The following is a 13741-nucleotide window of genomic DNA, read 5'->3' on the forward strand; positions in this document are numbered from 1 at the left end:
TGATTTAAATTGAAAGCTAAAGCTTCACATTTCAGTGTACTTCCTGTGCAGCAATGTTTACAAACAAATGCTGGAAGGGAGAGTGAAAATAACATTGCCCAACTCAGCGGCTTTATTATTCTAATCACTGCTTCACAACTTCCTAAGTGCATGTGAGGACAGAAGGAAGCACTATTTTAATTAATACAGCCTCGAAGGTCCAGAGGCAGGAGCCAATACTGTGCTCCAGAGTGGAGAGATGGGAAGAGAAGGTCCTCTTGAACACAAAGCCATGTGCCCATGATGGTGTAAGTCTAATCTAACAACACCTCCTGCTCTACCCAAAGCTCACCACACCCTCAAGACACCACTCCCTATTTCTCATATGATAAATAGGTCAATTCTTGGGTGAAGTCAAGAGGTGATTGACAATGGGAGCCCTTAGCTGAACTAAGTATTACGAGGTGTGTCGATCAATCTGCCACCCCCTCAACTACTGTACAAGCAAAAGATGTTCTGTGTTCCCATGCGCTGATGTGGCTGTTCAAAATCACCATCTTGAGGTTCACGGAAACGTAAGAAAGGGTTATGGGCACAGAGGTGATAGAAGCCTATATAATCAAGGCTCAGAGTGGTCACACAATGTCTCCTTTCCATTTCAGTTCCAGCACAGGTGGTTTCTAGCCCCCGGAGCAGTCTCAGAACTAATTAGTTAAGGAATCCAGCAGATCTTTAGAAGCTTCGTGCATGTCACAAACAAATTACACTCACAGTTCCTACTCCTATCCTTTCCAAGTTTCAAAGGATATTAAGTGAAAATATAGAGTTGATGCCTTTCAAAATGTTCGAAGAGACAAGCTCAGCTGGTAGATGCCTGCACAGCACTACCAAGGCCCTGCACTCCAGTCCCAGCACAGTATAAACCGGGTGTGGGAGCAATCCAAGTGCTGAGGAGCTCGGGGCAAGAAGACCAGAAAGTCAGTCACACTCATCTACACAGGCACTGCGAGGCCAGCCTGGGCTTCATGATATATTAAAAATATCAAATAAAGAAATAAATAGAATATAGTTAATAAACGTATGCTGATGAACTTTTATCAAGTTGACATAAACTACAGTCACCTGGGAATAGGAACTACCTCCATCAGATTAGCTTGTGGGCATGTCTGTGGGGCACTTTCTTGATTAATGACTGATGTGAGAGGACCCAGCCCTTTTGTGGGCGGTGCCTCCCCAGGCAGGTGGTCCTGTATTGTGTAAGAAAACAAGTTGAGCAAGCCATGGAGAAGCCTGTAAGCCACACTCCTCTGTGGTCTGCACTTCAGCTCCTGCCTCTGAATGAGCCACAGGCCTAGAGACCCCTTCCCTCTGAAAACCTTCACAGACCCTGCCACTGACCCTACCAGTCCCACTGAGGTCAGGTCCCAGGGACTGGACTGCCCATGGACTGAGTGAGCTCATAAGCTGAGTGAACCCTGACCTTGTCCCTCCCCACTCTGTCCCAGGGCCTGCCAGCAGTGAGTGGCCCTGGAGCAGAAGGAGCTAGAGGCTGTCAATGTTCCTGATGTCTCTAGAATCTCGAAGATGAAGCACCTGGGGAAAGCTTACCACACCTTCTCCAGGTGAACTCCTAATGTGCTTCCTGTGATGAGGGACTTTACTCCGAAAACTGAAAATAAACCCCTTGCTGGTTTTGTTTTATTTTTTATTTGGTTGTTTGGTTGGTTGGTTGGCTTTGGTCAGCGTTTTATCACAGAAGGCTACCTTGGACAAAATACTGGTCAATTTCCTTTCACACAGAAGTATGGCAGCTTTCTGCTGTAGAAAGTAGCAAGGATTAGTGGAAACCCCAGCACAGGCCAGGAGTGTAACTCAGGGTAGAGTGCAGGCACCACAGATAAGTGCACAGGCCACTGCGCTCTACCCACTGTTGCTCGTGCAAAAACGAAACAGAAGCCAGGTAAGATCAAGGAGCAGGATAATCGTCTCTGATCTGTTGCCTCTGTGCATTGTGGGGCCTAGAACTGTTTTTCTCCTTTTCCGATGATTTATACACCAAACTTGAATTTCTATAAAACGCCTGGAAGAAAAAGTGACTCTTTAGCAGACCATCTTGAAAAACAATACTTGACATAATAAATTAGATAAAAATGGAGCTGATTGATAAACTAGCCACTAAAAGTGGGTCTAGCCAATAAGTAAAACCTGAGGTGGGAGAAAAAGATTAAAGCTATTGAATAGGACTAAGAGTCTCGTACACAGTGAGGAGACAATACGTAATCACTTCCTCTTCAAGAAAGCCCAAGAAGGAAAGTTGGTGGTGGCGCACACCTTTAATCCCAGCACTCGGGAGGCAGAGGCAGGCGGATCTCTGTGAGTTTGAGGCCAGCCTGGTCTACAGAGCAAGATCCAGGAAAGGTGCAAAGCTACACAGAGAAACCATGTCTGGGGGGAAAAAAAAAGAAAAAAAAAAAAAAAGAAAGAAAGAAAGCCCAAGAAAGACAGTATCCCCAGGTACAGAAGGGAAAACAGGCCCACTGCTGGATGAGGGGCCACACGGAGCCAAAAATGAAAACTTCCTCTATGAACAGCTCTGGAGCCTCCAGCTGACCAGTGAGATGTGAATGTCTCTTAGAATAATTTTATAGGAAAGGCTGCTTACCTAACCCACTCGACTGTCCAGACCCAGGTGGGTGAGAAAAAACAGAAGGCTATGTGAGCGGTCCTTAGCAGAACTGAGCAACGGTTACAGGTGACAGAACTCCGTCAACTCCTCACAGGGCCTGCACCCTCTCTCTGTTTTGGATACAGCTTTAGGAGTCACCGGACTAGTGTGGTACTGGGTTCAATGCCCAAAACACATTCTAACAACGACAACAAAAGTCATCCTCTTTGATCCCTGGCAACAAGCCAATAAGATTGGGAACATTAAACACCCAAGATCATCCTCCATTCTTTGTCACTCTGACATGTCCGTTGCTTAACAAGGAAAACATCCCCTGCTAGACTTTCCAGTTGCAGCTACCTGAAACTGGATGTGTTTTTGCAGACATCTGGGTTGTCATCAGTAGATCATAAAACATGAACAATAAAACTAACATCACAGAATGCTTAGCGGTTAATTAGCATTCCAAGTTTCCCTGAAAAAAAAATTAAAAACCTTTTAGGATGTGCCTTCATAATTAAATGAGTTCTTCAAGACTTGAATACTGGATGGTCCAGCTTCCGGGTCCAACTGTTTCGACGGTGAGCAGACCACAAGATGCACTCTCACAATGGAGGCTCTGGATTTTTCTGGAACTTCAACCAAGAGGTGAAGATCCCAAATCCTGCATCTAGCATCAGTGGATTTAGTGCTTAGTCACATTCTGCACGATGCTCCACCAGGAGCCCATATCCTGCCCTCTCTGACTGTCCTCTGGGCTGTAAGAGAACTCTTAGCTGAAGGATAACCTGCCGAGCAGGAATCTGCTCGCCATCACTCACAAGGACACTGCACACTGGGTTTCAGAATTATAAATTATACATCTGAAATGCCTTTGTAGTATAAGAAAATGTTTCCTGGAAAAGAACTTACATTAAAAAGTAGGTTTAATATTGGGCTTAGAAAAGACAATTAAAACACACACATGCAAGAGTTGCCAATTTCCATGTATTTTAAACACTAAAAAGTAAGACACAAAGCCTATGCTTATATCAACGGCCTACACCAGACCAGCGCCTTCTGCTTCGTGGTTTTCATCTGTGAATACCCCCACGTTTTGGTGAGCTGGCCATTTTCGTTTTGCGGGATGAACAGTGAGTTATTCTGTTAGGTACACAGAAACATTCGTTTTTCCATGTAGGCGATCTTAAAAGGGCCTTTTCGAAACCACAATACCTGTAATACACACTAGTTTTCTACTCTAAAAAGATGCAAAACACACACAAGCAGAAACATCACACAGGCCCAAGACTCAGCTCTGCGATATCTGAATATAGAACACAAAGAGTGAGAGAACCTACAGCTCTGACACCGCTAAACTACTTACAGCTACAGACATGAAAATGCTGCCTCCATATATGCATGCACATAGGGACACATACGGCGTCCATTCAGCACCAGGTCGGAGCAATCATTAGTTAAAACTCAGGAAGGGAACAGTCTGAGGAAACCATCTCTGAGCATGTGATTCATCTTCGAAGACACATACCCTGAAACAGTGAGTTCTGAGGACACCCTAAGCTGCATTTACCCTGACTCCCACCAGCATGTGTCCACGGTGAGTGGAAGGGGATCCAGTACCCTGTCTGTTCCCTGGCAAAGCCCGTGAGTGTCACACTTGCCTGGTAATCCAGCAGCATCATGGCCAGCCCTGCAGACCAGAAACGCTGGTAGTGCTCAAGGGTTGAAACTGGAGCTGCCCGGCCCTCAAATATGGTGAGATGAGCAGGGAAGGGGGGCGCCACTGAGAGCCAAAAGCAAACACGTAAAACGCTTCCTTTAGGTATCTTTGCAACATCCCAGTCAAGCTCCATTCAGCAAAGGCAGTTGGGGAGCTGGGGAGCAGGACTGAGGGAATGGGTTAACAGCTGAGAAGCCTTCCAAGGGGGTATGGCAATAAAGTGTACGGGATACAGAGGTTCATCGGGTAAGAGCTTCCCAGGCGGACAGTTAGCATGATAGACTACACCGGCCCAAGAAAACAGGGTTAATTTAGCGCATCGTATTCTAAATCCCTAAAAATCATTCTCAATTGGGGTATTTGGTTATCTCTGACACACAAAGACATGTTTTATGGGACTCTCAGAACTATAAAATACCTAAAAATGGAATCTTATTCATACTGGCTTACGTAATCTATTTTTAACATCTTTATTGAGATATAATCATAAACCATAAAATTCATCCATTTAAAGGATACAATTGGGGTTAGAAAGTTAACGCTTACACAAGCATGAGGCCCTCAGTCCCTTCCCTCACTCCTGTGTGAGAGCACAGCTTGATGACACACACCTGTAATCAGGAGGCCCCCTGAGCTCACCAGCTTCCCAGTGCAGCCAAGTCAGTGAGCTCCTGGTTCATCTAGGGACTGTGCCTCAAAAAACAAGTGGAGTACAGCTGAAGACACTCTATACCAACCTCTGCACCACACATACACACACACATACACACACACACACACACACACATACACACACACACACAGAGTTCACAATTAATAATTTTTAGTATATAGTTGTACGACCATTATAATCATTTAGACTATTTAATCACTCATAAAAGGAATAACCAGGACACAGAGATGGCTCTGTGGTTAAGAGAATTTGCAGCTCTTTCTAGAGGACCCAAGTTTGGGTCCTAGAATCCATAACTGGCACCTTACAACTGCCTGTAACTCTAGCTCCAGGCAACCCAAAGCCCTTTCCTGGCCCCCATGAGTACCTGCACACCCATGGCATACATACATACACACACACACACACACACACACACACACACACATACCAAATCTTGGGGCTGCAGAGATGGCTGAGTGGTTAAGAGCACTAGCTGCTCTTGCAGAGAACCTGGGTTCAGTTCTCAGAATTTATACTGTAGCTCACAACCATTTGTAACTCCAATTCCAAGGGATCCAACACATACATGGTATATATACATACATACAGGCAAAACACCCATACACATAAAATACATTAATCTTAAAAAATTAACAAAAATAATTAAATAAAGGCCTTTTTTTAAAAATGAGCCAATTCACTCTGCATCCTCCTTGCCCCTAGCCAAATGGTTTGAGCATCTATCAGCTGGTCAACACAGGGACTATGTGGTGTCATTATGAATTATGCTGCAATGAACATTTATATCTAAGCTTTTAGATAAATGTTTCATTTCTCTTACCTGCATATTAAAGAATTTAAGAAAAAAACAATATTGTAGGAGATCTGGATGTAAAGCTTTAAGTTTTATTCATAAGTACCAATACTGACAGAGATCAGAGAAGAAGCAAGAGTGTTGGGTTTTGTTAGTTTTGTTTTAACACAGTCTCATGTAGCTGGGAGAGGCCTTGAACTTGCTATGTTGAACTTCCAGCTGACCCCCCGCCCCGGGCCCCCAACTCTAAAGTGAAGAAATTACAGGTGTGCCTCTCCAAATCAGTTCTATGCAGTAATGGAGACCGAACCTAGCTTCTCTTGTGTAGGCTGGGTAAGCAGTCAAGCAAACAAGCTGAATCTTGAGCACAAGAGTATTACTTAATGGGGTAAATCACCACAGATGTAAGGCCAGACATAAGGAAGCACAGCCCCCACGGAAGAAACACATCTTCACATAATCTTTCCAAAGTTCTTAAAGGAAAAATAGTAACAGAAGAAAAACATCAGACAGCTTCCTCCTTTAGTCACTAAACATTAAATTTCTTTTCATTACAATTTGACTCTCCAAGGCTGGGCACAATGAGGCAGGCCTTTAATCCCAGCACTTAGAAGACAGAGGGGTGGAGAGAGCTCTGTGTGGTCAAGGTCAAGGTGGTCTACATATTGAGTTCCAAAGCAGCCAGAGAGACCCTATCAAGAAAAGAAAGAAAGAAAGAAAGAAAGAAAGAAAGAAAGAGAGAAAGAGAGAGAAAGAGAGAGAGAAAGAGGGAGGGAGGGAGGGAGGGAGGGAGGGAGGGAGGGAGGGAGGAGGGAGGGGGAGGAAAGAAGGAATGCAGGAAGGATAGATGGATTCTGCAGCAAGGCTCTGTGGTACACATATGTAACCAAAGGAGATGACCACCAGTTTGAGGCACCCTGAGCTGCAGAGTAAGACAGGGACTCAAAAATCACAAACAAACAAGCAAACAACAAAAAGAATTAATATTCTATTTTTCTGTGTCAAACAGAAAAGTCACCAAAAAGATTTAGCTCTACTGCTATTGACCTAGGTCTAGATAGGAATGTAGAATTGTTGGCTACAGAGAAGGGAGGATGCTGTGTGTGCCTAAAATGCCAACTCCACCCAGTGGAAAATAACCTATGGAAAGAACCTACTGGCCTAATTTTCCCCCATTCTTTCCAATCCTGAAAAGAGAAAATGCGTGTGTGTGTGTGTGTGTGTGTGTGTGTGTGTGTGTGTGTGTGTGTGTGAGAGAGAGAGAGAGAGAGAGAGAGAGAGAGAGAGAGAGAGAGAGAGATCTGTTGAATGTGTGCTGTCACAAACATGCATCCAATGCCACAGGAAGGTAAGAACCTCCCGGGACAGATGGAGGATTTATCTGCAGGTTAATGGTCCATGTAGGACTTTAAGCATTACCTCCAATGAGAAATTCATCCATGAGGATGATTAAGCCAAGCAGTGCTTCTCCAAAGCCACATTCATCCTGTGAATCTCAAATCCTAAACACTTGCATTCACTTCTGGCCCAGCCCCAAGGATTCCCACTGAAAGGGATGGAGGCACTAGACCGAGCCTAAGTGTAGTCAAGGCCAGATTCCCACACTGCTTTGGCCACATGCCTTGAACCTGACCAGTGCAAACTCCAGGACTAAGCTCCGCTTGGTCTCACAGACAGACTGAACTCCTTGAAAATAGCTGGCCCGACAGAGAATCTTCCAGGTTGTCAAAACCCTCTCAGTCTTAGTTCTGATTGCACGCTATACATGCTACATGACACACAAGCCATAAGGTCCTTCTAACTAGCAAGTAGGAGTCAGTATCTTCTCAGAAGGGCCCTTCTCATGCAGTATGTGTGTGATGTGTTTATTCTCAACTCTATTCACTCATCCTTTACGATGGCCATGTGGCAGACATTTGCTGAACCAGCGAGACTGAAGGGAGGCGCTTGCATCTCACCTGGAAGAGAATCACAGCCCCATTCTACATCCCTTGAGTCCTACAAAGTACAAGAGCTACAGGAAGTCCTCAGGAGAAGCACAGAGAAAAGAGGTCCTCAAACAGCCAAGTACACACAACCCACTCCCAGAGAGGGTGAGCCTGAGCTGAGGGCCAAAGGAAGCCTGCAAAGAGGGAACAAGCCTTCTAGGAAGAAGCAGCAGGAAAGAGAAGAGCCGAGGCTGCAAAGTGCAGGGAAATCTGAGGGGCTGGAACATGGGGTATGGAGTCTAGAGAAGACTGCGCAAGAAAGCAACAGGTCACTAGAGACGCTTGGACCTCTGAGACAGGAGGACACTGAGAGCTGCATTTTGAAACAAGCCTTTCAACTATGTTTCTTTTTCCTCTTTGGAAGACAGAAAATGTTGCAAATAATAAAATACTTTATACTTCCCTTTTTTCTTACTCTTGCCGATATCTTCTCAATCACTGCTATAATGTAACTTCCATCAAGTTTCCAATAAGTTTGCAACTGTGTGGCAAAATGTCACCCATTCATTCACACACATACACATACACACACACACACACACACACACACACACACACACACACACACACACAAAGCATACCAACTACCAGGCATTCATAAGTTTAGTAATTAACAATATCCCAAAAGAAAGTCTTTTTTTTAAGTTCCTGTCTATAAGTTGTTTTATTGACTTATTTTTTTGTTCTTTGAGACACTCACTGACTGGCCTGGATCTTGTGGCCAATCCTCCTGCCTCTCGCCCTCCCAGCACTTGAACTGCAGGTTTGTGGGTATGTCCCACCCACATCCCCTCCTCTTTAAATTGTATTTAAACAACGAATTGCTGCTAAGTCACCCTTAAGAGACTGGTTTCAGAAGCAGAGGCCCAGCCAGGTCATCTGAAACACTTAGAGCAGCCTTGGCATCTTCTGCTCCCTAGACTTACTGAATCAATCTGCTCTTCTGATCGTACCATTGCATAAGCAGGTCTTAAGTCAACCAGCTCCTCAATTAAATTACACTCAAAGCAAAAGAAAAGCCAAGCAGAAACTACGGGAGAGAGAAAAGCTGAGCGTGTTCTGCAGATGAAATGCATCTGATTTAATCTTTACTGAGCAGCTTCCACAGACTAAATTGAGTTCAGAATAATTCAAATTCATCATGTCCAACACACACTTTACTCCTGCTAGCGAGATGAGGAAACTGAGTGTTAGCTCACCCAAAGTTAAACAGCTAATATATCCAGGTTCCCAACATCTTCTCCCCAGACAGGGCTCTAAGGAGAAGGGAGGTGACCCAAGGGGTTCCAGCCCCCAACTCTCATCTTGTCTGCAATCCCTTCTCCTGTCTACAGAAGCTTTTCTTGCCAACTAAGCCAGGCTCATCCAATCAATTACTTCTCCTGTCTTTTCTGTTAAAAAACCACATGACATCCCAGTCTCTCCCTGGCATTTCCTGTCCTCCATGGCCTGATCCTAACATAGGCCCTCCAAAACCCCAATATTCCTACAGTGCATCCCATCATACTTTTAGAATGGCAATATGCTCTCCAGGTTCACACACCATGACTCCACTGCAGACCTGCAGATCCAGAACTCTCCCACTGCAAAGCAGGTGCTTTCTGAGGCCACTCAGCTACTCAGTTAGAAAGCAGGGCCCTAAACATGGCTAGCCATCCCTCCCACAAAGCCCACTACAAACCCTAATGACTACAAGATACCCACCACTCCCCACTGCATAAAGGTGGCTCTTTCTATGAAGTCCAGAGCACGACATTTAGTACACAGCTTTTCTTCAATAAAACCCATGCTTAAAGCTAAGGGTCTGTGCGTACCAGAAATAGTAAGGCTCTGAGCACACAAAGAGACACAAATGGCCCTCCAACTGGACACACTCAGTAGAAGCATCCACATAAGCTGGTTGTCAATATCTAGCACAGTATCTACTCAAACAGGGCCTTGATGATGGAGGGTAAATGAAGAAAGGCATCCATTTTTAACCCATCACCATTCATGAAAACATTCAAAAATGTTTTTACACTAGTGTAAAAATATAGATTACAGCTGGGTGGTGGTGACTCATGCCTTTAATCATAGCAGCACTCAGGAGACAGAAGCAGGTAGATCTCTTGTGAGTTTGAGGACAGCCTGGTATACAGAGTGAGTTCCAGGAGAGCCAGAGCTGTTACGTAGAGAAACCCTGTCTTGAAAGACAGACAGACAGACAGCTGGATGAAAGATAGATAGATAGATGATAGATAGATAGACAGACAGACAGACAGATAGATAGATGAGAGAGAGAGAGAGAGAGAGAGAGATTGCTTATGACTAAGGGTAAGCTGTCTAACACTAGCTTCTTAAGGACATTTCTGGTGCTAAGACATGGCGTTTTCCTGGCCAGAAATTGATTTGTTCAACCTACAGAGAAAACAGCTCAAATAACACAAACAGAATGCCAGAAAATTCGCCCCAACATACCACAAAGTGCTTAGCGCACAGAAAACTTGGCTGGTTTTTTTTTTTTTTTTTCCAGCTCTTTTCCTTCTTTTTCCTTCTGCTTCATGGGTTTTCATACATTGAACATGCTCTGCCTACCCACATTTTTCCCCCAGCAGGTGAGAGCTCATCATGTCTCATGTCACCTAGCAACCTAAACAAGATTCTCCCACTACCTGGCTACCCAGTTCTTCACACAGGATCTATCCTGTCTTATTAAGCAGAAGAAAGAAGAGAAGTTGCAACACTAACAGTGTTGATGCGTCTGTTCCCTGATGACCTTATATAGGATGGGGAGAAGTGTGAGAGGCTAAAGAGTACTCTCAGTCATTACCTAACCTTCCAAGAGGAAAAGCAACCAATGGATAAAGTCGCTTTTAAGTTAATCTGGTTATTTTAAATGTGTCGGTGTTTTGTCTGCTTGTGTGGGTACCACACTCATGTAGTGCTTGCTGAGACCAGAAGGGCATTAGACCCCCTGGGGGACTGGCCATGGTTGTGAGCCACCATGAGGGTGCTGAGAATCCAACCCGGGTCCTCTTGGAGCAGCCAGTGTGCTTAGCTGCTGAGCCAGCCCTTGTTTGGTTGGTTTGGGTTTTTGGTTTGTTTGGGGATTTTTTTTTTGAGGCAGGGTCTCACTATGTAGCCTTGGGTGGCCTGAAGCTCACTCTATAGATGAGGCTGGCCTTGAATTCACAGAGACTGACCTGCCTCTGCCTCCAAATTCTGGGATAATGCTAGGTGTCACCAAGCCTAACCCTTTGAACATTTATGAATCAACTTGTGAGCCAATGGTTAAATTCTGAATGCTGAAAATCTAGGGGGGGAAGGGGGCTTTGTATCCCTGCTTGGCCTTGAATTCCAGGTTCAGTAAGACTCTGGAGAGAGAGAGAGAGAGAGAGAGAGAGAGAGAGAGAGAGAGAGAGAGAGAGAGAGAATGCAGAGAGACTGAGAAAGACACCCCACAACGAGCTGTGATCTCTAAACACACACACACAAACACACCCACCTCCTCAATTGAGCGCTTTGGAAACCAGTGAATCATCCTTGACTCTCTTATCTCTAGCAATCCCTCTCCCTTCCTTTCTCCCACCTGGCCATCTCACAATTACTACTCCCAGCTCCTGCTCTTTCTGTGACCTCTTCCCCACCCCTGTTCCTTCACTATGGGACAGCCACTGCTGAGAGTGAACAGGCCACGTCTATCAACAAGGGCACTCAACTTCATCCATCCGGTATCCTAGAGACATCTTCCTCCCTCGGCACAGACAAGCCACACCACAGCCGTCCTCACCTGAGGAATCACAGGAATCTTGTTTTAGATTTTCACAGTCCATCTTCTACAAGGAAGCCTATTGGACCCTTAAATGCCTAGCCCCACAACACAATATGTGCTTAATTTGACCTTGAATAGTAAATGCTTAATTTCTATAGAAAAAAAATTAATAATTCTGCCAGTCAAACAGCTACCTGTGTATTCCCTCAAGAGGCAACTTGACCATTGCCCGGGGTGTGCAACATGAAACATGGCTAGTTTTACAAACAAAATCAGCCAAGCAGAGGCCAATAGCATCATGCCTTCTGCTCTGGAACTAGGCACACTTCTATGCACTATATGTTACTGCCATTTTTCTTTTCTTTTTTTCCCACAGCTAACAATGTTGGTCTGCAGAGTACAAAGACAACCTGGTTATTCCCTTACAACATTAAATTGCCAACTAACTGTCAATCAGAAATGATGCTTACAACACTTCAGTGTGAAGTTACAGAGGATTTCCCCTCTTGTCAGCTTTACAAGATAAACAGGTGCCCAATTTCCACAAACGCTGTTTGATTTTCAATGAATTCGACCAACTGGAAGAACACTTACAGCTGTCGAACTCAGCATCTCCTATCCCTGTATCGGGTTCCTAACCATCCCCCAAAGTTTCCTTAAAGGGGCAATTTTGCTATTTTTCCAACAGAGTAAAAGCAAAGTAAAACAAAGGTGCAACCACTTTGCCCTTTCTTAATTTCAGAGAAAAATGGAGGGTGGCCCATGAGCATTCGGCGACTTAGGCAAACAAAGCCACCTTCCCCCTCTCGCTTGTTCTGGAGTCACAGAAGGCAGGCCACTCCACTACTGAACAGACAACAGACGGGAAATACCAAAGGGAACACATTCCACTCTCGTACAAAGGAAATATCCTCAGGTGCTAGAGCGAAAACTTCAGCGTGGGCTGTTGTCAAACACAGAGGGTAATACAATCTAACAAAACGCCCTTCCACTTCTGCCCCATTATGGAGGAATGCGGTTTAAGGGAGACAATGTTACTACTCCAGCAGGAAAACAGAGAAGGGACGCTCCTCCGACCCCAGGCCCTGTGCAGCCCCGGCTCCGCACCCGAGCACATCCAACGAGGTAAGGGTGGAGGTCCGGAGGGAGCTTGGACTCCAGAAGCGAGTCCAGGCTGAGGTGTTTCAAGGAACCGAACACCGGAGCCACTCCATCGCCCCCACTGGAGCCCACTAACCGGGCCGACCCAACCAGGGCTGCCTGCGTGACCCGGAGATCCCGCAAGAACACAGAAGGTCCACGGCCCGGCTGCGGCTCCCGCGTCTACGGGATCACCCAACTCTTTCCACACCCCGAAAGTTCCATGGCCAACCCTGGGCGGCAGGCCTGCCTGCTCGGGGAGAGGCCTGGAGCTGGATTGCCAGGGCCCGCGGTCGGCCGGGCAGAGGCGCCCCGCCAGGCTACGCCGCGCCTCCCGCGTGCCGCACTCTGCCTCGCCCGGTGCCGGCTCCGGGAGCCGGGCCGCCCACTCCTGAGCCCGGAGGACCCAGGCAGTGTCCAGGGACTGTGCGGGTGGCGATCGCGGCCCAGCCCGAGCGCGCCGAGAACTTTGCGGCCGCAGGTCCGGGCCGGGGGCTCCGACGAGGCCGCCCGGCTGCCGCACTTTCCCTTTCCCCGCCTCCCGGTCTCCCTCCTCCGTCTCCAGGAAGCGCCATATTGATCCCCGCGCCTTCCCCGTCCGCTCCCCGCCGCGCGCCCCAGGCCACTCACCTTGGCCACGGCCTTCCGGTAGCGGGTCACCGCCTGCTGGATGAGGCTGAAAACTTTCATGCGGCCGTCTCCGCACGGCACGACCACCCGGGTCCTCCCGAAGCACACGGTCACTTTCATGCCGCCGTCCCTCGCTGTCCGTGGCCGGAGCGGCGCTGGGCCGGGAGACTGTACGCAGGGCGCGGTGGGGCCGCTGCGCCGGCGCGCCGGCGGCTAGGGGCGCGAGCAGGCGGCGGCACGGAGCCGCCAGGCTACCATGTCCAGCCCGGCCGCCTTCGCCTGGCCTCGCCTGTCCCCGGCCTGGGCGCCTGCAGCCTCCGGCCACCTGTTCGGCGTCTTGGCGTCTTGGCGCGCTCGGCGGCGGCCCGGGGCCGTGTGGCGCTCGCGCTCAGTCGGGAC

General features: G+C 47.1%; 1 protein-coding gene across 6 annotated transcripts in view; it reads right to left on the reverse strand.

The window, feature by feature from the left end:
- The window catches only part of Pard3 (par-3 family cell polarity regulator), a 559217-nt gene extending 545706 nt beyond the window's left edge, over nt 1-13511 (reverse strand). For all 6 annotated transcript variants that reach the window (XM_059263788.1, XM_059263787.1, XM_059263786.1 and 3 more), the window contains exon 1: nt 13343-13511. In XM_059263788.1, coding sequence (XP_059119771.1) covers nt 13343-13462 — 120 coding nt within the window. In that variant the 5' untranslated portion in view covers nt 13463-13511. The remainder of the gene's footprint in view (nt 1-13342) is intronic.
- Nucleotides 13512-13741: the final 230 nt, after the last annotated feature.

Source organism: Peromyscus eremicus, chromosome 5, assembly GCF_949786415.1.
Source record: "Peromyscus eremicus chromosome 5, PerEre_H2_v1, whole genome shotgun sequence".
Classification (NCBI taxonomy): domain Eukaryota; kingdom Metazoa; phylum Chordata; class Mammalia; order Rodentia; family Cricetidae; genus Peromyscus; species Peromyscus eremicus.